This window comes from Ixodes scapularis, unplaced genomic scaffold, assembly GCF_016920785.2.
Source record: "Ixodes scapularis isolate PalLabHiFi unplaced genomic scaffold, ASM1692078v2 PGA_scaffold7__128_contigs__length_106722199, whole genome shotgun sequence".
NCBI classification, from domain to species: domain Eukaryota; kingdom Metazoa; phylum Arthropoda; class Arachnida; order Ixodida; family Ixodidae; genus Ixodes; species Ixodes scapularis.
In genome coordinates this window covers 74,514,792-74,538,722 of record NW_024609882.1, presented here as the reverse complement: position 1 = coordinate 74,538,722, position 23,931 = coordinate 74,514,792, and the positions used below count along the sequence as shown (strand labels likewise).

Below are 23,931 nucleotides of genomic sequence, written 5' to 3'. Positions count from 1 at the left end.
ATAACCTTTGAAACATGATAGTCAAAGTTCAGGCCTGAGTCTAGCAAAATATCAAGGCTAGGTACAACACGAGATCTATAAATTTCAGAGAAGTGTAATGTTTAAGAATGAACAGCAACATTTGCCTTACGAGAAAAAGAGACATTATTTTTCGTTGGGTTTAAAACCAGCGAGTTCGCACAGCCCCACAGATGACTTGCATCATCATCTTTTTGATACAATTCACAGTCCACAGACGTGTGGATACTGAGAAAATTTCTGCGTCATCAGAGAACTGAAGCACCACTGTGACACTCACACTAGTTACAAGATCATTTAGAAAGATACTAAAACAGAAAGGTTCATGGGTAGACCCTTCTGGTAGCCCCGAATTCAACAGATAAGGGAATGATTTGCATCCTAAGTGGGAAACTATGTTAGAGCATTCGATAAGATAACTTGCAAACCAGTCGCAGGAACGCGAAAACTTAAAAGTAACAGCTTCAACGGCAATAAATTGTAATCTACAAGGTCATGCGCCTTCGAACAGTCAAAATAAATATCATCAGCTTCACCCTGGGACCCAATTATAGGTTTTACGAACTCCAAAAACGTTGCAAGATTTGTTTCAACAGATTGTCCATGAAAAAACCGTGCTTATTTGGACTGATTGTCTACTGAAAATGAAAACACACATGCTTAAAAATGGCTTTTCAGAAACCTTCGAAAATGAAGAAAGTGAATAAATTGCTCTGTAGCGGTCGACGCTCTTGGAGCCTCTAGATTTATGTACTGGCACAACCAAAACAGTTTTCCACCTCAGAGGAACTGTACTGGTCTTTAAGGACATGATAGAAATGTGATGCAGTATAGGAGCTAATATATAAGAGCACCTTTTAACAACAAAGGCCGGTGTCCTATGTTCCCCAGATGTCATTTTGGTGCAAGTTCTTTTATGGCCGAGACCAGGTTATCAATAGTCAATACAGGAATTGACATCAGTAGGGGATTTTCAGAACACAGAGTTGCGTTTTTGGGCTAGAAGTCATTTGGATTTCCTACTGATGAGAAGTGTTTTACAAAGAGATTGCAGATACTTAATTGGCAGCACACATGACCTGTCCGCGTCTTCAAAGTTTTTTTATCAGTTCTACTGGATGGCCTACTAGACGGAACTTATTTCCAGAGGCGGTCGGGAGAGCGCTTAAGGTTAGACTCAATAGAGCCATGCAGTAAGAATCTGTCTCTTTTAATCAAATGGTTCACCGTAGGGAAGTACCCATTTAATAAAGCATACCATTTGTCCAAGCCAAAATAGTTATTTTTTTGTGTGTGAAAAGGCGATTTTAAAATAAGATCCCTCCGGAGATCACCTGAGAACCACCAGGAATATATACTTCTGTTGCTACGATCCATAGGTATGAAGCGGTCCATTGCAGACTTCAAGAAATCTGACAGCCGAGAGATGGCACCGTCTACATCAGCGCTCTCGGAAGCAGTGTCCCTGGTAATATCGTTTAAATTGGCGTAGATTCGGAGATAGTCACCACGAGCATAGTCAAACCTCGGAGCCCGCGCATCCGAGCTGACAGCAATTGTAGATGTAAGTGAAACTGCTACAGAAAATGGCGGATGCCACTTGTCGAGATGAACGTCTGGATAAGCATCAACGCTCTGCGAGGCCGCTCTGATTCTTGTTATGCACGGGTAAAGGACGCTACCGGCAGCATTTACAGCACGACTGATTTGTTCAAAACCGTTAAACTTCGCGAAATCAAGCAGCTCCTCCCTACATCCAGCTCTCAAATCTGACCTGGACATGTTCATGTCTGAGTTCTCTACAGGTATACTAAATCTCCTAAAATCATAACGTTATAAAGTGAAAGATCAATTAAATTAGAGATGTGACTGAGATCATGAACCAGCGTAACACAGGCAGTACTAGTCGGAAAGTAATAGTTTCCGATAAAAAAAATTAGCTTCCTTTGCGTCTGTAGCTTCAATCCGAACGCATTGATTCATGTCAAGGTGAGACCGCCGAAAGCACAATACAGATTTCAGTAAAGCCGTAAGCACGCTTCACCCGAGGATGGAGGAGGAACCTGTCCCATTCCGGTCACATCTAAAGACGTGGTAATCAGAGCTAAAGCACTCACACCTAGATATAAAATTAGTTAATCAAGTTTCAGTAATACATAAAAATTCAAAAACCAAAACCAGAACTGATGTAAAAAGAGATATAAGACTTAGTCCGCGAACCACGTACATATTGATAATAGCTTTGTTCACTATCCATTGCGGCTTGATATGGTGGGTTATCTGGCTTCTCGAAAGAACGGAATCTACCAACGGACCTCCTAAGCAAGCACCCTCGGGCAACACGGAAGCGTCGTTAATACGAATAAAGTTATCAATGGTGGTGCTTATGTGAAACGAATTATACGTGTCATATTTCCTATGAAGCTGCTTGCAAGTAAAAAAGCCCACATCCGAAGTGGACGACACAAATTCACTTAGCTCTTCACATGTAATAAAAGGACGTAACCTCGGGACATACAGGCCACCTATTTGTGGTGGTAGAGCCACAGGAGGCACAGGTGCGCTTTTCCGCACACCCATTTCCAACGGCGGACGACGCTGGTAGTAACTGGCGAGCTTGTACCCATCACTCGCTTTATCCAGTGCTTCCACTCTTTCAGCGAAACCCAAAATCGGCGCAGCTGAAGGGTGGGGACCGGCCGCATTTTCGCGCAGCCCAATGGAGCTTGGCGCGACAACCCGCTTCCTCGATTGAGGCTCGATGAACTCAATAAACGGAGCCTCGTGCCACCTTGTCGTAGGTGCGCCGACTTTCAGTAGTCTCACTGGAACCGGTTGCCATAGGTTCGTCAGTTATTAGCTCCGAAAATGGCAGGCTCAATTTTTGAAGATCACTGAGAATGGCAACGTTGTCAGACCAAAGGAAGCGAACCATGCTGCCGAGTTGGTCCACTTTTTGTACGAGTACCGTTACAAGCCCGCCGAGTCCGCAAGCGCACTACGCAGTAGCGTCTCATGCCACACGGTATTCACCATTGGAGACGGCACTCTCGGAAACCACGTTCAGGTTAGGCTCACAATTTTCAATGTCAGCACTGTCCAGGTTACGGCACTTGGTACACGAAGCATATTTGTTCGTGCTCATTCCCTAGAATCTAGTAGCCGTAATCATCCCCTTGAATGTTAATTCACTTACACTGGAAGCGGCGCTTGCTGATACGACTACAAGCCAGGAATCGACAACGTTCGATAAAGGTTACGGAGCACTTTCCGAACACTTTATTACTCTCAGCCATTCCGGCACGGGATGTCTTGCAGCAGACATGACTATAAAGATTAGGCTGCAAAGGGACAAGCCTCCTTGTTTAGGGATAGGGTAATAGATGACCGGCTAAGATGCATACCAGTGAAGTAAAACAATAGCACATCGTTTATATACTTATGTCTCAAAGTGCGTACTCCAGCCCTACACGCTTTTCTTCAAGCTGAAATTCCCGACATTCACTCAAGAGCTCAAAATTCCCAACGCAAAAAAGTACAATTAAAATTATTTCAAGCATCATATCACTGCTTGAAATCAGAAGCGACAGTAGAAGGGAATAGGTTACTGCAAAGCAAAGATGCTCCGGTGGAGTGTCCCCATTACCCTATGCACAAAGATACATGAGAGGAACTGGTTAATATTGAAACTTCTTCCATGTTACCTTGACTGCCCAGTACAGATTATGTACATTATCTGGTGCTATTTTCTGAATGAACAAAGATGAACGTCGAGGCTGTTACGCACAGCGATAGAGTCAGAAATGAAAACGCAAGCAAACAAAGACGTGTTAGCTTCCTAATCAGCTTTGCTTGAGTCAAGTTCGCCTCAAAGAAACATGTGTGCAGCTGGCCCGATGCAAGAGAAAAGCGATGGGATTTTTGTGACTGACAGTGCATGTTCAGGACGGATTGGTTGCCTTTCCATACTCCACATGCAAAACGAAAATCAGGCGAGGGATCAGCACACGTGTCAAGATCTCAAAACCTACTGTGCAAGCAACTGATGCAACAAGAAGACAATTTGGAAACCGCTGCATACTTTTAGACTAGCCATAAGGATGCACTTGAATGTATGTCAGCAACCACTCAGTTTTTTAATGAGCGAACGGAACGTAGACGCAAGCTGTATCTATCTTAATAAACAAGCGTGTTCTTCCCCACATCCTGCTCTAGAATGGGCATTTTCGACCATTGTACTGCTCCATCTATCTGCAAACAAATCATTATTTTAAAACGTTTGACAACTACTAAACCGACAATTGCACTTGCATTTTTGTCCGGTAGATGAGAAAAACCAAATTACGTTGTGTTCCAGTTGAAAAATACCAGACTATCCTCGGCTGCGCATAGTTAATGAAAACGAATACGATCACGGAAGCACCACCAAAAAGGGCGAAGACCATCTTCTAGAACCACTAGGTATGCGCGTAGGTGACACTAGAAAAGTTGGATTTGGACATTGATCAGTACTGTGAAATTCTTCAGATATCAGCCCGAAGTTTCTCGAGCTAAAATTCTCCCGCACCCTGAAAGCTTTGTCTCCACCTTTTAAGGAGCCGATGCTTGCTTGTTGCATTATGAATACATTTATATTTGCTTCAATCACATCATCGAGGTAAGGTGCTAGTTTATAAATATCTGTGTGGTAAGCATTGTTTCAACTGTTCTTTCGGTGGCCAATCTCCGATATACGAGTTTTAAGTTAGATGGAGCGGACGATTCAGTATAATAAAGTATAAAGAGGAAACTGTAGACTGTTGCATGATCCATCCTCTGAAGCGTCAGAAAGTCTCAAATAAGCAGATGCCGCTCTGGCTATATAAAAGGCAGGGCAGGTAAACACAGTATATTGAAAATTGGGACACTGATTTGCTTTTGGGATCCTGTTCTAGAGGCAGGATATACATAAAAAAAAGGTTTATACAATAATTTAGCTTGAATTAAACACTCTGTTTAACTGACTGTATTTTGATGCAACCAAGCGGATTTTCGAAAAAGTTTAGATAAAAACAATTATCAAATTCTAGAGAACAAAAGGATATCGCTAACTTCGTCCAACCCGCATTCGAGTCACCGTATCTGCATCCGTCAGCTCTCTTCAGATGCATCCGCAACCGACGTGAATTTCGAAATTTTTTATTGAAGGATCTCAAAACACTTAAGGTGAACATAAACTTAAAAAATGGAACATGTAAAATACCATGCATCTTGTTACTTTTTTTTCTTGCAACACTACGAAAAAATCAAGTCCGAGAGGAATCAATTATTTTATATTGAACTACTGCAGTGTCTAAGGAAAAAAATACAATGTTCAAGAGAGCCTTCGGGGAATGTTTATGCAGGTTATAGAAGTAGAATGAAAGTTGACAAATTGTAATTTTCAAACAGGATGGAAAATTAACGAAATAATGAAATTGGGATGTTTTGGCGCGTCAGCAAGAAAGGCCATAGTGCGCCAGTACTATGATAAAAGTAATAGAAAAGACAGGTTGATAACAGTGTCAGCTCTCATAAAGCAGCACAAAAAAATAGAGACGGTGTATAAGGCCAATATTTTTCAAGAAATGATAAACCTGTGTATATGGTATGAGAGATTCTTCCCCAAGCAAGAGCATCAGATGAAATGGAACATGCTCATGGTAAAACAATGCAAAATGTTGGTGACGTTCACGCTCATATTTTGGGCAGACTAAAAGAATTTGTAGAATAGTTAGTGGTTCAGAGTAGGAATCACACTCGGGTGCCTCTCCCCCCTTAGAAGTTGTCCATGAGTGAGATGCGTATGTCCAATCAGCAATCGACACAAAATAACCTCGTAAAACGCTCACGATGCCTGCAACGTTTCCATTCAGTTAGACTTCTTTTGATGAAGTGAAGTTTATTGTAAGTGTCAGTGTCCCATTCCTCTTGCCGATTCTTTGTTATCTGCCTTCGTAATTCTGGTCTGTAATTAGCAGCTGGTATCACAAAAATGCCAACACTGCGATCAGCCAAAGTTGCGGCAGCCCGATCGGCCTCTTCATTACCAGTTACGCCCATGTGGCTGGGTACCCAGCAGAGCTCAATGGCTTGTTTCCGGTCTAGTGCTTTAAGCACTCGTCGGTGTAAATCTGTAAAAAGAGGGTTCTTTTTCCTTTCTACGGTTTTAGAGGCTCTTTTTGCGCTAAGCGAGTCGGAGAAAAAGGACCGTTTTAAGGAATTTATGCTTCAAAAGGTGCTCAACTGCCAGTATTAAACCATAGAGCTCGACTGTGAACACTGTGCCATCTCTACTTATTCTTCGGACACACTGAATGGACTAAGAAACAAAGGCACATTTGACATAATGTGAAGTCTTTGTGCCATCTGTAAACAAACTACGGTATATTTCATAACTGGCATGCATTTCAAGAAATTCTTATCTTATGACATCTGCGGACGCTACTCTCTTGTTATATTTGGACAACGAGAGATTGCAGTTTATATCATTGTTCTTCCAAGGGGTCAGTGGTTGCTGTAGCTCAACAACAGGACCAGGTGCTTCAAAGCTATGTTGTTCAGTCAGTGTTTTTATGCGCAAAGCAAAAGGTTTTGTGATAGATGGTTTGTACTGGAAGATGCGGTCGTATTGTATATTTCGTATCATGGAGTGAACAGGACAGTTTGGGGAAGAGCGAATTTGTAAAGAGTGCAAAACACAAAGAAATAGCCTGCGCCTCTCAAGAGACCATTCAATTGCTTTTGCATACAGACTAGGCACCGGCGATGTACGAAATGCCCCCGTTGCAAGCCGAATACCCTGGTGGTGGTTGGGGTCCAACGATTTGAGAGTTGCTGCTTTGGCTGGCCCATACACAGTACACCCATAGTCGAAAGCTGAGCGTACAACTGCTCTGTAAATGCGCAAAAGGCAGACCCGACCTGCACCCCAGGACTTGTGCGAAAGAACTCTCATAACATTTAACTTTCTTCTAGAATTTCAACCGGAGCTACTTAATATGTGAACCAAAAGTGAGCTTTTTATCAAAGGTGACACCGAGAAACCTATGTTCGGCTCGAACTGGCAGCACTGCCCTGCCAAATACACCGAGGGGTCCGGAAATAGGCCTCTTTTCTAGGAGAAAAAAACAACAGTATTTTCTGTCGAAAACTTGAACCAGTTTTGATCGGCACACTTTGTGATTCTATTTATAGTCATCTGCAATTGCCGCTCACAAATGGAGAAATTGCAAGACGCAAACGAGATCTGAACGTCATCGACATATAGCGAGTGCATAACATTTGGTGGTGTCACCAGTGACAAAGAATTGATTTTCAAGAGAAACAACGTCACACTAAGAACACAGCCTTGGGAGGCACCATTCTCCTGAACCAAACAAGAAGAAAGTGTAGTTCCTAAACGGAAGTGGAAGGATCTTTATTTTAAAAAAATGGCAATGCAGTTGAACATTCTTTCCCGTATACCAACGCGCACAATAACCTGTAAAATGCCATACCGCCAGGTGGTATAATAAGCCTTCTCGAGATCAAAAACACAGAAAGGTAAAACTGTCTGTTAATAAAAGCTTCTCTGATACCAGTTTCAAGGCGGACAAGGTGATGAGTTGTCGACCTTGAAACACGAAATCCACATTCTAAAATAAAAATAAGCCTCTTGTTTACAAGTCTTTCAAAAGCCTTTTCCAGACAACTAGTCAATGCATGAGGGCGGTAACTAGAGGCATTTGATATATCTTTTCCTGGTTTTAAAAAGAAGGATATAATGGCTTTTTTCCACTTAATGGGTAGCTGCTCTTCTCTTCATACGCGATTAAAAAATGTCCGAAGAAGATGAAATAATGATTCAACGAGATCGGTTAGCATGATGTAATGAACTCTATCGGACCCTGGGGCTGAAGGCTTTGATGATGCAAGAGCATAACGTAGCTCAGCAAGTTTAAAATGTTGGCTGTACTCTTCGTTGTTGTTGCCAGCAGCAACAAGCCTAACCTTTTCTGTCCTTGCCTTGTGACTTAGGAAGTTACTGCAGTAATTTCCACATCCTGATATTGTTTGAAAATGCCCGCCCAGAATGTTAGCCTGCTCTTCCAGCGAGGAGGCGGTATCACCGTCTGGTGACGAAATTAAGGGAATTGAATACTGACGGTAGTCTTTGTCTATTTTCCTGACCCTGTCCCCAACCACCTTGAAATCTGTGGAACTATTGATGGAGAAGATACGAGGGGGGACCCCAAAAAAACCGATCTAATTCTTTTTTAAGCAGAGCTTTTGCAGTACCGCGTTTTGCCGCGAGGAGTTGATAGAGCGAACATTGCTGAGTCAATAGGCCTAATTCGGTCCTCGAAGAAGGTTAGGACTAGTTGAGGCTGGGTTTATAGTGACAAGTGTTTCGTGTGGGCGTCGTTTTTGCAATGTATGATTTCTGTGAACAGCGTGCGGTGGTTAAATTCTGTTTTTTGCTCGAAAAAAGTGGAGCAGAAACTATTGAACTGTTAAAAACGGCGTACAAGGACGATTCCATGGGCAAAACTCAAGTGTTTGAGTGGTTTTCCCGTTTCAAGAATGGCGACATGTCAATTGATGACAAACCTCGTTCCGGTCGTCCTTCCACGGCACGAACACATGCAAACGTTGAAAAAATTTGTGCAATCATCAACGAAGATCGACGACGGACCATTGACAAAATTGTGGAGCTCTCGGGAGGGAGTTAGAGTCCATTGCAGCGAATTCTGAAAGAAGATTTGGGAATGAAAAGGGTGGCTGCCAAATTCGTGCCACGACTGCTGACTGCTGAATAAAAGCAAGGTCGCGTGGAAGCATGCTGTGCTTTGAAAGAAGAGTCCCGAAGTGACCCAAACTCTTTTTCAAAAGTTATTACAGGTGACGAAACTTGGTGCTATGGTTACGATCCTGAATCAAAGCAACAATCAAGCCAGTGAAAGACTTCAGGTTCCCCTCGCCCCAAGAAAGCTCGTCAGGTGAAATCAAACATCAAAACAATGCTGATTAGTTTTTACGATGTGAAAGGAGTCGTCCATTCAGAGTTTGTTCCGCAGGGTCAGACAGTTGACCAGGCTTTCTACTTGGAGGTTTTGAAAAGATTGCGCAACAGTGTGCGGCGGAAGCGGCCCGATTTGTGGAAGTCGGGTGACTGGTTTTTCCATCATGACAATGCCCCGGCTCACACTGCCTTGTCTGTACGACAATTCTTGACCAAAAATGGTATGACCCCTGTTCCTCACCCCCCATACTCACCCGACCTTGCCTTGTGCGACTTTTTTTTTGTTTCCTAGAAGGAAAAGAGAAATGAATGGAAAGCGTTTTGTTGACGTTGCTGAGGTGAAGAAAAAAACGACGGAGGCGCTGTCAAGCATCACAAAAGATGAATTTAAACAATGTTTCGACACATGGATTAAAAGATTAGACAAGTGTATTAGTGCAAGTGGACAGTACTTTGAAGGAGATTGAACGTTAGTACTTGAAATGGGAATAAATAAGTGCCAAAAAGTTTAGATCGGTTTCTTTTGGGTGCCCCCTTGTATAGCCAACCGAGGAGTTCTTTTTTGCGTGCTTTCGGACAATGCGTGCGTTCGCACGCTTCTGCTTAAAAGACAAGACATTTCTATCAGTTGGATATCAACGCAGAATTCCCCAGTATTTAGTTTGCGTTTACTTAGCTTCACGGCACTCATCGTTCCAACAAGGCTTAGCATGCTTAGGCAAATAGCCCATCGTTCGGGAAATCAAAGCCGGCGCTGCCTCTACTAAGATTGTGATGATATGGTCATTTGCTTGATCGACAGAAAGCGTGTCAAGGAGGTCATGGGCGAACACAGTAGTATTCTGAAAAAGCTCTCAGTTTTCGGTTTCAAGCTTCCCCCAGGGAGAACGTGACGGCAATCTTGGCAGGAGTTGCGTTGGGGATAGGTGAACTGGGAAGTGATCACTGCCATATGGGTTATCAATAACGTTCCACTAAAAAAGGTAAATATATCCGGGTAACAAATGTAAATATCGATGCACGAAAAAGAGCTGTGAGCTGAGCTGAAATTTGTTGGTTCACCAGTGGTATGCACACAGAGTTCCCTTGATGAGACGAAACGTTCAATCACTTTTCCCCGACTGTCAAGCCGTTGACTCCTCCAAAGTGGGTTGTGTGCATTAAAATCCCCAAACATAAAAAGAGGTTCTAGCAATTGATCGGCCAACTGTTCAAGATCTTCTGCTGATAAAGGAAATGAAGGTGGTATGTACAATGAGCAAACAGTAACCAGCCGATCAATGAAAATACGTACTTCAACAACCTCTAGAGGGGTGGCTAGAGTTACTTCACAGGCTGCAACATCACTCTTCAAAACAATGGCAACTCCTCCTGAGGAGCAAGAGAAGGTAAAACGATCCTTTCTAAAAGTTGAAGTGAATTTAAAAAAAAAAAACGTTGGTATTCGATGGTCTTAAGTTTGTTTCTTGAAGGCAGAGTGCTGCTGGCTCATATTTCTGCAGGAGAAAATTTACACAATCTAAATTGTGAAAAAGCCCTCTGCAATTCCATTGCATAAGGCCCCTGGCTATAAAAGACCAAAAACAACAGGACTGTGAATGATGGGCCAGTGATTCTGGTTATTGCCTTCTTTGGATCACTTCTCTTGGGTTGGTTTTGAAGCCCCCCTTCAAAGGAGGCACCTTCCGTCTGTGACGGGGTAACCTCCATCTCGTCCACTGATACCTCCGAACCTTTCGCAGGGACTCAGTGCATGTCAATCTTTTTTGGTGGGTTCTGTGACCACCCTGAGAGGAGGTACCCTCCGTGGCGACGGGGTCGCATCCATCTCCTCAGTTGGTGCACAAGAGCCTTCACTATCGCTCGGTACAGCAGCTGTCTGTGCAGCTGAGATGGAACGTCCAGGGAGTTGGAGTCTCAACCTGGGACCTGGGGACTTAAGTGGTTGCGCAAACTCCAAGAAGGACATTTGTGTTCCCAAAGTTGCCATAAGTGGTGCAGGTCCCCTGCTCACGACCTCTACAAACTAGCCTTTCTGATACCCAGAGAGGCGTCGTTTCTATTCGGGGTAAGAAATACCCACTGTCACTTTAGGGTTAGAATTTCTTTTTCTTTCTTGAAATGATCACAAGATCTTGAATATGCCGGGTGATTATCTTTAAGGTTAACGCACCTGGGATCTTCGTGGCAATCATCAGTAGTGTGCTCATGTTAGCACATGTCCCACGACCACGGCAGCAACGCGAACCGTTGCCAAACCGCTGGAAACGGAAGCAGCGGATAGGGTTTGGCACGTAAGGGCGGACAATGCAATTCAAATATCTTGCATTCACAGAGGATGGTACGCATTTTAGTTCAAAGCTGAGGATGATGTGCTTTGTAGGCATTTCCCTTTCATTCCTTCGCATGGTGATACGTTTGGCAGCGACAACGGCCTGGCCATACATGCCTTCAAGAATTTCTTCCACGGAATAGTTCATCAGGTCATCCTCAGATATAACACCACGAAAGGTGTTCAGTGTCCGGTGAGCAGAAATGATTACCTTTGTTTTTTGGATATGGTTCAAACAGTGCAAAGCCACTGCCTGTTTTTTTTATACTTCTATTAACATGTCACCAGTAAATTTGTTGTGAAGTTAAACGTTTTCCCCTAACAGACCTCTCAGAACCTTTGCCACAAGGAAAGGTGCCATCTTAGACAGTGGCTTGGATGCGTCTTCAGCATGAACTACAAACAATTTGGTAATTTAGTCAGTGTTACTTTCTGACTCCGAAGGAGCGAAATTTTCTTCGTTGCGAACCCTTTTCAGGGACCGATCAGAGGTTTTGCTTTGCTTGGAACACACACAGGTGGGAAAGAAAGTTCAGTGCCCGCGTGCACCGCCCACCACGGATCCCAACAAGGGGGTAGGTAATGTGCCATAGCAAGAAGGGCTTGGCTGACACAATTACGCTACCAGTGCTGCCTGGGCACTATACCCTAGTGTGGGTGCAGGGACGAGTCCTGTTTTCACGCAAGGTTGGCCCTTGCCGCCTACAAAGCCGAAAAAGAAGGAATCGAGTGTAGAAGAAAAGAGAAAGAGCTGGAAGGAAAAGTGAAACAGGGAAGAAGAGGGTAGAAGAGGCGACTGACTGAATCGTCCTGGTCGGGCCAAGACAGTACACCAGTCCACGAGAAGCAGGGGCCGAAACGGTGTATAGCCCCACCCGGGGGGCCCCGAAGGGTACCAACGTACCCCGGGCTCAGCTCAAACACCAGGGTCCCCTTTTACCCGGACACGGGTTAAGCCACGCACAGCCAGGCGTGGGTGGGTGAGCCCACACGGCTAGGGGTTCGTAGTGACGCCACTCACCAAGCACCTACTAAAGCAGGTGCCCCCTGCGTGCGGGTATGACGGCTCACGTGGATGGGGTCCGTGGTGACGCTACTCACCAAGCACCTAGGACCGAAGGTGCTAGGTGCTTGGTGATTACTTAGCACCTAGGGCGCAGGCGCCCCCTGCGAGGCTTGGGGTCCGTGGAGACGCCACTCTCAAAACACCTGCTTTTACAGGTGCCCTCTGCGGGGAAAACAGGATGCAAAAATATAAATGTTTATTAAATTCTTGCAACAACGGGGATAATTACATCCAATAATCAGCTGGCGTCTTGGCACGTGCATCATTTTGTTATCTGGCATTGCTTCTAGGCCGCCAGAATGGTTTAATAAAGCTTTCTCATTAGGCAGAGGGGGTCTAATTTCTAATGCATATGAGCGGAGTGCGAGAACTTTGACAAGGAATATATTCATGCTCCTTTACTAGCGTAAATTGATTTTGCCATTGACGGCGGTTATTTCTAAAATTGCAATTGCAACTTGGACTATGAAATCTGTATATAAAAAACTTAATTATTGAATTTCAGGGAATTAGTCATCAATTAGTTACATTCCTTTTGAATGCACTGTACAAGAAAGTACGTCGAGCTGGCTGAATAAATCACAGGAGGAAATCGCATTAAAAAGCCGTGACAGCTGTTTTTTTTTTACAAAAACCTTGACCTAGTAAAAAGAACATTGCATGTCGCTTTTACAAACACCTCAGAGAAAAAAATACCGTAACGAATTGGGTGCTACGAAGTCACATCTGTCTAGCAATGTGCCCATAAAAATTTGCAATAAACGTACCAGTCCTATTGGCTTCCATTATCCGCGGCTGTCGACAAGCGCTTCCCAAAACACTGCCACGCCATTCGTCAGTGCTCGCAATGCCGCGAAAGAATACCTGTCAACTAGGTTAAGAAACGGTTAGGAGAGGATGGCTGAAAAGTTTGTCTTGAAAATCTTGCCTAAGCATACTCCCATATTTTACTCGGATTGTAGTTCAATCTCAGATTTTTTTTATTTGCACGACCAGCTTTGCAGGTGCATGACAAAAAGTTACAGGGAAGCCACATAAAAGCACGAAAAGACCCTTTTATGCACATGTACGTAGGCGAATTTTTTTTCGTACATTGGTGGCAACCTAGATACTGCAAGTAAAAGAACAGTTTATAAATTTTCGGTAAACTCTCCCCCCCCCCCCTTTCCATAGAAGGAACTACAAAGCACGAAAAAAAAAATGAAAGCCGTTTACAACTCCCTGTAACCCTGAATTATTCGCAGCTCTTGAGGAGGAGGAAGGAAGGGTACTGAGGGGCATACCTCGGCAAACTTCACTTATGAGGGCCCTCACTCACCCTCACTCACCCTCATCTTCACAGGTGAAGTGAGAGAGTGAGTGAGTTTCCGAACCAGGAAAATTAACGAGTGTGACGGTGAGTGAGGGCCGTGAGGGCCATGAGGGCTGTGAGGACCGTGAGTGCATGAGGGGCATGAGGGCGGTGAGTGCGTGAGGGCCGTGAGGGCGGTGGGTGCGTGAGGGGTGTGAGGGCCATGAGTGCGGGAGGGGCGTGAGGGCGGTGAGTGCGTGAGGCTCCTTCAGACGGAGCAACTTTCTCAGCAATTTTGGTGTTACTGGCGGATTGTTCCCTAGCTTTCCCTAGATCGACACGAATTGCTCAGATCGGGTACGGCTCGAAACAAGCCAACAGCTCGGAGCAATTCGAATTCGCTTGAAGCGGCTGCATCCAATAGGGGACGCGATATTTTCACGTGATAACTTGTGCCAGTGATGATGACAATATGAGACTTGGTCCTGGTTTGAAATTGATCGTTTTTTTGAAAATAAAATGTTTCAGAAAGATGCATTAGTATCCTCGACGAGATTTAAATGCATAAAAACACGTTTATAGCACACAATTGTTTGTCTAAATAGTGCAAGAAAAACAAAATTTCATGATGATGATGGCAAATAGCAGCAGTTGGTTGCTGCCTGTCAACGCGGGCGGCCCGTGTTGCAGGTGTTGTGACGTCAAGTTTCTGGGCGAAATTGCCCCGTCAGAAGCGGGCCTGAGTGGCGTGAGGTCCATGAGCGCGTGAGGGCGGTGAGGGGTGTGAGGGCCATGAGTGCGTGAGAAGCGTGAGGGGTATGAGTGCGTGAGGGCGGTGAGTGGCGTGAGGGCCATGAGTGCGTGAGAGGCGTGAGGGCCATGACTGCGTGAGGGCGGTGAGTGGCGTGAGCGCCATGAGGGCGGTGAGTTGCGTGAGGGCCATGAGTGCGTGAGGGCGGTGAGTGGCGTGAGCGCCATGAGGGCGGTGAGTTGCGTGAGGGCCATGAGTGCGTGAGGGCGGTGAGTGGCGTGAGGGGTATGAGTGCGTGAGGGCGGTGAGTGGTGTGAGAGCCATGAGTGCGTGAGGGCGGTGAGTGGCGTGAGGTCCATGAGTGCGTGAGGGCCGGGAGGGATATGAGTGCGTGAGGGGCCTGAGGGCGGTTAGTGGCGTGAGGGCCTTGACTGCGTGAGGGGCGTGAGGGTGGTGAGTGGCGTGAGGGCCATGAGTGCGTGAGAGGCGTGAGGGCCGTGAGGTGCTGTGAGGGTGAGTGTAGCCGTGAGGGTGGGGGTGAATGGGGGGTTGAGGGTGAGTGTAGTTGTGAGGGTGAGGGTGAGTGAGGGGGTTAGGTGAGTGTGGCTGTGAGGGTGAGGGTGAGTGAGGGCGAACTAAAATGCCGACCTCTGCTGAGGGGACGGTATACCCCTCCTCCCTCCTTCTCACCTCCTCATCCTGCCTGCTACTCCTCCCTCCGAACGGCGTCGACGCCGCCGTCGCCGTCGCCGTAACCGTGAGGTCACGTGACCCTCGTGACCTCACGGGGGTCACGTGACATTACCGTTGTCACGTAACTTTTCTGGGGCGACGTACCTCATGGGGGTAACGGGACTTCATGGGGGTCACGTCACCTCACGGGGGTGACCTAACCTCGCGGGGGTCACGTGACGTCACCAGGGTCACGTGGCCTCACGGGGGTCACCTGACCTCACGGTTACGCCGATGGCGACGCCGACGTCGACGGCGACGCCGCTCAAGCTTGAAACGGGCGCCTAAGAGCTGCGCCCTAAAACTACAGAAAGGAAAAATACACGAATCAAACCGTAAATTTTTCTGCTGTTTATAAAGAACCACGCTAGAACGGGTCCTTAGAGTTTCGCCGAAAGATGCATCATCGAAGCATGTATTGTAGACATAGCGATGTCCAGCCTAAATATTTCTTGAATTGGACTCTCTTCCTACATTTCGTCCTCAAATTTCTTTTTCATTAACTGAACTGTGTTTGTCTTCACATCGATCGCTGGAACTAAACGACACAAACAGAAGTCTACGAAATGAGCGTGTGCAGGTCGCCGTCGACAGACTGGTCCAGCCAGCTCCATATAGCAGCGCTTCCAAGAATCACGGAGAGAGTTAGCGCCTGCGCAGAAAGAGCGGATGCGCTATTACGAAAACGGCACTACGACAACAGCTTTGTTGTATTGCCCGCCCCGCGGAGCCCGTCGTACCGCACCGAAGTTGCGCCATGAAATTTAGAGATCTGCGAAAGTTAACAGAAGCGCGCTACGTCAGTTGAGTCGGATCCCTTTGGCCACGTTGCTTGTTTACACTGGGCTGTAAGGGCTCAAACGTTCCTATCTCACGTGGATCAGGAATGCGGAAGCGGGACTGGAGCGTGGCGAATCATAAGCAAAGATATCAGTCTTAAGCTGAAGAATCAAAACATTAACGACAAAAAATTTGAAGATGAAAGAGGACGTAAGGTTAGGACTGTTCATTCATTTTATCGCAGCTGAACGTTGTCCTCTGTGTGCCACCGCCGTTTTCTGATATAGTAAACAAGAAAAAAAATGAAATACGTTTACAACTCTTGTAACGCCAAATTACATCGCAGCTTTTGAGGAGGAGGAGGGGAGGGTATGAGAAGGAGGGTATGCCCCTAATTCTCATCCGTACCCTCTCCTCCCCAGGACTCCTACCCTCCTGCCCTGCTCCTCCTTTCCCTTCTCCTCCTCCTCCTCTCTTGAGGTATTTCGATTTTGCTACATAACGTGCTAAATAATCCAAATAAGAAATATATATATATATATATATATATATATATATATATATATATATATATATAGCGGTATTTTCGCTCACCGCTTGTCCGGACAAAGGAATTATAGTTCTCACATCTGGAAGCTCCACTCTGTCTAAGTTAATCTGGTGCCGGGAAACAGGACAGCAGGAGAAAGGCGGGAGAACGAGACAGCGTTAGACTGAACACTTTGACGAAGCACATGCTACTCTCGATGTTATCCTACTTGCTGTCGGCTGTGTCGAAGTGCTCGGCGTTTTTGATTTCCTCAGCATTAGTCTACAGCGTGTCCCCCAAGATAGCACAGCAGAACATCGTGTGCACGTCCCTCGGGGCTGTAGCGAGCTCGATGTTGAGGACGGCAGAGATGGTGCGACCGACTCCGAGCTTAGGTGAAAACCTTCTGTTTAATCCACATGCCGTTGGGCTCGCGCCAAGGAGTCGATTCGTTGTCTTTCTTGGTGGTGACACTGGACGTATTCGCTGCTACAGACCAGTGGGATGCTTTCGTGCATGACTGCTATAAAGTTGTTCTTTGTCTTGCACGAAATATTTCCTGAGTGCCGTAGGTGAGAGATACAAAGCACCACGAGCAAGCCGTTGGCGACCTTGGCGGCAGACAATTTACCAGCTTCGTCTGACGAGCCACAGAGATCTATGGGTACACCGCAGCCCCGTACCAATTGGATAACGAGCACACCACGTTTTCGTACGTGCCTCTCTGTGAAATATGAACGCTAATATCACTTGCGTGCGCAACGGCTAGCTGGCATCTCTCCTCCTCCTCTCCCTCATCCTCCCTCCTCCTCCTTCCTCTACCTCCCTCCTCTCCACCTCCCTTCTCCCCTCCTCCCCTTCCACACTCCTCCTTCTCCTCCTCCCTCCTCCTCCTTCCTACCCGTGCTTTGCATCATGGGGCGTTTCCTACAATGCAACGCGCGGGACCTTCCTGACGTCACTCGTAACGTCACGTGCAACGCCATTATCGGACGTTTCCCAGAATGCACCGCGAGGTTACGCCGACGCCGACGCCGCTCACGCCGGAAGGGGGCGCCTAAGAGCTCCGCTGAAACACTAAATAACGACCGTACAAGTGATAGTTAGCCACCTCTCCGTGTTTATAATGTCTTGTAAGCAATCTGAGCTCCCCCAATGTCGATCGTTGTGCGTGCCCTCCGCTCCGAAATGGCCGAAAGGTATGGGATAGTGACAAACGCGCACTTCTGCCTCTCCATTTGTGCCATGAACTCTGCGAATGCGCCTGATCTTAATCGCTTGTTTTTATTCTACAGCTAGACCAGCTGGGCAGCGACAGTACTTAGTGACCGGTCAACGGAGAGCTCGATTTGTTCGTCAAATCGGAGCTAAGACAAGTCCGAGAAGCGGTCAGTTTGGCGATTCGCTCCGAAAACGCGAGTCCGTATTTCACTTGCCAATTCAGAGCGTGTTCCGCGGAGCGGATTTTAAACTTTCTCGCGAATTTTAGAAACCGCACCAAATCTACAAGTTGATTTTATCATTCAACAATGACCCTCGATTTGGGTCGAGGGACGTCCATTGGTTTAATAACTAGTGGGGAGCCAAGCTAATAACTTCAAGCTTTTATTATCCACATAGCAGCGGAGGAGCAGAGCACGCCGCACAAAGAGCTAAGAATTGGCTAAGAAAATTGGTGCATATCATATGCCCATGGCCTACCGAACTACTTCAGGACCAGAAGACATATCTCCTTGAGAAATCCTTATGAGGCAGAAGTTACATTCAATTATTTCAACTGAGCCAATTTTACTAAAACGTCGGGGTACCATGCCCGCAGGTATCGCGCTGCAGTACCACAAACAGAAAACCAGAGAATCCTCGTATTGAAATCGATGCTACAGTACAAGTGAATACTGAACGCTGCCCAGACACTCAGTGGTGTGAATAAACGCGGACGCAGCTTCTCAATGAATGGTTAACCATCAATCTGGACACACATGGTCTTGCAGAAAACAACTCAACGCACATTGCTTCACACAAAACGTTAACTAGTGCCGCAACTTCAGATGCGAATAGTAAGGCAGTTGGGTTGCACGGCGCCTACACCTCCGTAAGGGTAACGCAGGGTGGCAGGGTGTCGCAGCTACCAAACCGCTATGAATAATAACACTTCGAAGGAGGGAGGTGTCACATAAAGCAGCACACAATTGTGTGCTCCTTTAAAGGAGCACTCAAAAGAGCGCACTCTTCCACTCAGGTCGACACCGGCTGGTGCCTAGCTATTCGCGTCAGAAAGTGCGAATACATTTCAGTGTTTAGCCGGAGTAAAAAACTCGCCCGATACCACAATCGGAAAACAGAGATTTATGAGGCTCTGACAATCAAAGCTAAGAGGCATACCTGTATTGGTATGTCGTCTATAGCGCTATCTGACAAACAAATGAAATACCTGAAATTATTTTCATAATTTTTTTTGTTTATTTTACATGTTCTTGTAAGCATTCAGGTTTTATTTTTATTTGTTTATGTGTTTAACAAAAACCTCAATTTTCACACCTTGTTTCAAATGATTATTTCCCCTTTCTGTCTATTTAATTATCACATTCCTCACTTTTCGCTTTCACTACTGATGGATTAAAACGTCAGTTCATAGTAGGCGCTTGTACTGTCTGTGGGGATCGATGGTCGAGTGGACTAGCGCGCACCAGCTCCCGAGCTGCAAAACCGAGTGATCCTATATTCAATCCCTACCCCAGTGCGGATCGATCTGTATTAGCATAGTACCGCTGTGCGGTCGTGTATCACTACTGCATAATGCATGTTAAAGACCCCAGCCCAGCAGTCGTACAGCACTGGCTAAATGTCCTATCTACAGCGGCTAACTACGCTGCGGTGTTCTGACGGACTAAACTCCCTCTGCATAAACAACTAACGAATAACTTGTTTAATTTTTGTTTTGTTTTCTGCCACGTGTCCTTGGCCTTATCGATTTTTGTTTTTTGCTGAGTAACCAGCTAGCTTAATAGTTAACTATCTTGCATCTATTCATTCATGTCCCCTAGCTGGTGAGTGTCACCTATATTTTAACTATTTTTTATGTTGGTGCGTGTCGCGTATTTGGTTGTTGTTTTCCTTATAATGTTATTCTAAGTGATATGTAAATATTTTATGTTGCATAAATTGTATATTATTTGTTGGCCCGGTTGCCTAGTCATGCCTTTTAAGAAATTGTATTATTTGACGAACCCGTTAAACTTATTTTTGTATCACGATAAAGGGTAATATATATATTAGAAAGGGATTTTATTAATAATATTATTAATGTTGCTAGTGATTTGTTAATGACAAAGCCGGGGTCACACTGCTTATATAGCACACAAACGGCAGTGTGCTAAAAGGCGCGTACGCTCCCAGGAATCGAACCGCGAGCCTTTTACGGAGGAGCCAGGGACGATAAGCATCCGGCCACGGGCGCGCTCCATCAGGAACGCACATTGCATTACTCTGCCCTTTAAAACACGTATCGTCTCGACGCAACATGAAAGGTAAAAAAAAAAAACAACAACAACAGAGGATAACAAACAAAGGACCGGGAAAATACGGAGGCTGGTGGAGCACAGTCTTATCAAGCTTAGCACGGGGTCGTGGTACACAGATTTATCATGCTTGAGGAGCACGGCTTGAGGAGCACGACGTGGATGACGTCAGGTCTTGGTGGGCGCCGTGATGATGTTCTTGTCCGGTCGGGCATCACCTCGTAGTACATTGTAGGATCCGAAGCGGTGTTTCAGAAGTTTTTCGCTTAAACCGCGTTGCCGTATCGGGGTCCAGACTCACACACGGTCTCCGGGCTTGAATCGAACGTTGATCTGACGAAGGTTGTACCGGATGGCGTTGACACGTTGTTGGCCTTGAACCCAGAGTAGGACAAGCTGGCGAACTTCCTCCGCTCGTAGAGCAACCACCGGGGCGTTGGACTCCCATTGTCAGTTGGTACGTGTGGCAAAATCGCGTTGAGCATGGTCGTTACGGTCCGGCCACGTACCAGTTGAAACGGTGTTACTCCTGTGGTCTTTTGCTCCGCCGTGTGGTAAGCAAACCTGACGTAGTGTAGCACCTAGCCCCACGTCTTGTGCTCTACTTCGACATACATGGAGATCATGTCGGCGACAGTGTTGTTTAGCCTCTCTGTCAGTCCATTTGTCCGCGGATGGTACGCAGTTGTTCGAAGGTGTCACGGTGGCTGGTGCTACTGAGACGAAGAATCTAATGCGTCAGCTGGACCATGAATGATGATCCACGCTCTGTAATGAGGACTTTGGGGGCGCTGTGCCGGAGGACGATAGACTCGATCAAGAACTTGGCGACTTCAACAGTCGTACCTGATGAGGAGCTTTCGTCTTGGCGTACCACGTGAAATGATCAGTCACAAAATTTATCCATCGGTTTCCTTGGTTCAATTATGGAAACGGTCGAAGTAAATTCACTCCGTTTGCTGGAATGGGAGAGATGCCGGAGCAATAGGCTGAAGAAATCCTCCCGGTCTCTTCGGTGGACTTCTGCGTCATTGACAATTGCGGCGAGATCGGGTGTAGTGATTAAATGTCTTCGCAAGCCTGGGCCAGCAATACATCTCGGGCATCTTGACAGGAGTCCTCCTGTAAGCAAGGTATCCCACCGTCAGGAAAAATTACCAACAGCCAAGCCGTGTTGTTGTCGCTGAAGTTCTCCTCGTATATCACACCGTGTCGGATGCAGAATATTGGCAGTGTTCGTGTGAAAACGCAGAGAACTGCACTTCCTTGTCCTTCAAGGTTCCCGATGAGTCCCCGCAGTTCAGGATCATATTTTTGGAGTGCTGCAATGTCACTGACATCTAGCGCGGCATGGAAACCTTGTCGTCACAGTACAAGAACACGTCTCCGCCGCACCCTGACAATGGCGCCGAGCTCCCTGTTCCAAAGCGTGGGCAACTGGTTTATCTCCTTGCTGAATACAGTGACTGTTTTGCCAAGTCGTTGAAAGTCCACAAAACACCCATATCGAAACATGCCTTTGTTACTGACGGCGACGTGCGCCAAGTCCATCAGTCACCGCAGCGTTTCTCTTTGGGAGAACTGGAAGTCATCCAAGAATAGGTTCAGGAAATGCTCTATGACGGCATCATCCAGCCATTAACACTCCATGGGCCTCACCTGTTGTGCATGTAAAGAAAAATGACGGAACACTGGTAGTCTGTGTTGGCTATCGTCGGCTGAATGCCGCGAGAATGAAAGATCTCTACCCGCTCCCACGCATCTACAATACCTTAGACCGCCTTCGACCCTTCCAATAGATTTCGTCGATGGATATGAATAATGGCTACTGACGGATCAACGTTTACTAATGGGAGCGGGCGAAAACTGCCTTCGTAACGACCAACGGGTTTTACGAATTCAAAGTGATGGCCTTCGGACTATACACAGCGCCAGCGGCTTTGGACCGTGTCATGGACTCCGTGCTAGCAGGCTTAAAATGGCGGAGCTGTGTAGTCTACCTGGACGACGCTGTAGTGTTCTTCAGCTAATTCGACGGGCAACAACGACGACTCCGTACCGTACTTCAACCCATCAAGACCGCTGAACTAACTCTCAAGCCATTGATATGACGGTTCACTTATATTGAGGTCAAGTTTCTAGGCCACGCCTTGAGCGGTGAATGTGTTCGCCCTGACCCCGAGAAGACGCGCGCCGCAGCTGCGTCTTCCCCACCGTCGAACAAAAAGGCGCGTCCGCTCCAAGGCATCAAACCACGAGCCCCTTGAGCTTTAGCGAAAGACGATAACCATTCGGCCACGAGCGCTCTCGGTCAGAGAGGCGCGTGGCAGCATGATGTATGAGCAGCGTGACCCCTGCTTAACGTTGAACTTACATCTTACTGTTGTGAGAGTTATATAGAGTTATTTAATAGCTTAGAAACGTGTTAGTTATTTTATGTTACTTTATATGATAAAATTTTCTTTGTATATAAATCAGGAGTCACCAGTTCAATCAACCAACAGATTATGTTTTACGCATATTATTTAAGGAATATACGGGATCCCAAGGTTATTGCTAAAGTTCTGGTTGCGACGTCTTTTTTTTACGTGACAACTACGGTGCCATTAAATTTAAACTGATATTAACAAAACCGGACTGAAAAAAGACATCGATATTAGCTCTCTTTTTATTATCCTTACATGACTGTGCCAAAATATTTACCTCACAGGACTGCGAAGAAGAAGATATAGCAAGACTAACAATGTGGCGTGATGACTGGAAGCGTTATGAAGAGAATGCCAAAGAATATCTGTGCTCACAAGAGTTAAATAAGATTGTTTGATCCCCACATCATGTGGCAGAACTGAAGGAACCAATAATATACGACCGTGTGCAGCAGGTATAGGTTCCTTCACAATGCACGTTGCTAAATAAATGACTAACACTATCTCCCGCTTAGAAATAACTTTATTTATGAAACACAAATCTTAGTTATATACAGCGTCGTGTCAGTTTTTACTATCCCTTATCTTTCTATTTTTTTGAAAACCGAGCCATTGTCTAGGTTCTCATGAGCACATCCGGGACGAGAGAGAGGGCAGGTGTGCTGACATGAAGGGGGCAAAGCCGGGTGTTTTCATAGGATAGGTGATATTCATTTACATAGAATACACCAAATCAACTCTCTGACGTCACGCCCCTGCGGTGGCGCTGCTGTCAGTACTGCGCATGCGGAGACCTTTTCTTTCACGCGAATCTTACTCCTGAGCCTGCGCAGTGCCCACACCCAGCGTGGGCAAAAACGGGCTTCTTTGTAAACAGTGTGTTGGTCGACAGAATCGTCACACTATTTTTAAGTGCACAACTGTATTTTTTTTTTCAACCGATTCATATTGCCAAGATGACAAGAGTCACTGATAGCGTTAGAAATGCAGGCAGCGGAATACTATGTTCCTGCGTCAAATGTTGTTATCGGCTAATGGCGCAATCACATTGACTGTGGAGCGATTACAGAGTGATCGGAGCTCTGTGTTGCATATTTCCAGTATGACTATACTTGCGCATAATAGAAGAAAAAAAAACAGTCTGCACATAGATTCAAACACGAGTCACCGAGGGATCCGTGCTTCGACTGCCGCATCTCAATGAGTTCCAGAAGAAACTTGCCACGCGGCAATCGGTCCGCAATATTGCGTCGACTCGTGTTTACCGACTGCCTTTTGTATCATGTGTGAAGAGGAGGACTCGCCTTAAATGACTGCTGACACATCAGAAAAAATACACATATATATATATATATATGTATATATATATATATATATATATATATATATATATATATATATATATATATATATATATATATATATATATATATATATATATATATATATATGTATATAAGTTTAGG

At 45.8% G+C, this 23,931-nt stretch overlaps 1 protein-coding gene across 1 annotated transcript in view; it reads left to right on the top strand.

The window, feature by feature from the left end:
* The window catches only part of LOC120842856, a 112,478-nt gene extending 89,615 nt beyond the window's left edge, over positions 1–22,863 (top strand). The window contains exon 5 of the mRNA XM_040214044.1: positions 22,750–22,863. Coding sequence (XP_040069978.1) covers positions 22,750–22,863 — 114 coding nt within the window. The remainder of the gene's footprint in view (positions 1–22,749) is intronic.
* The last annotated feature ends 1,068 nt before the right edge of the window (positions 22,864–23,931 follow it).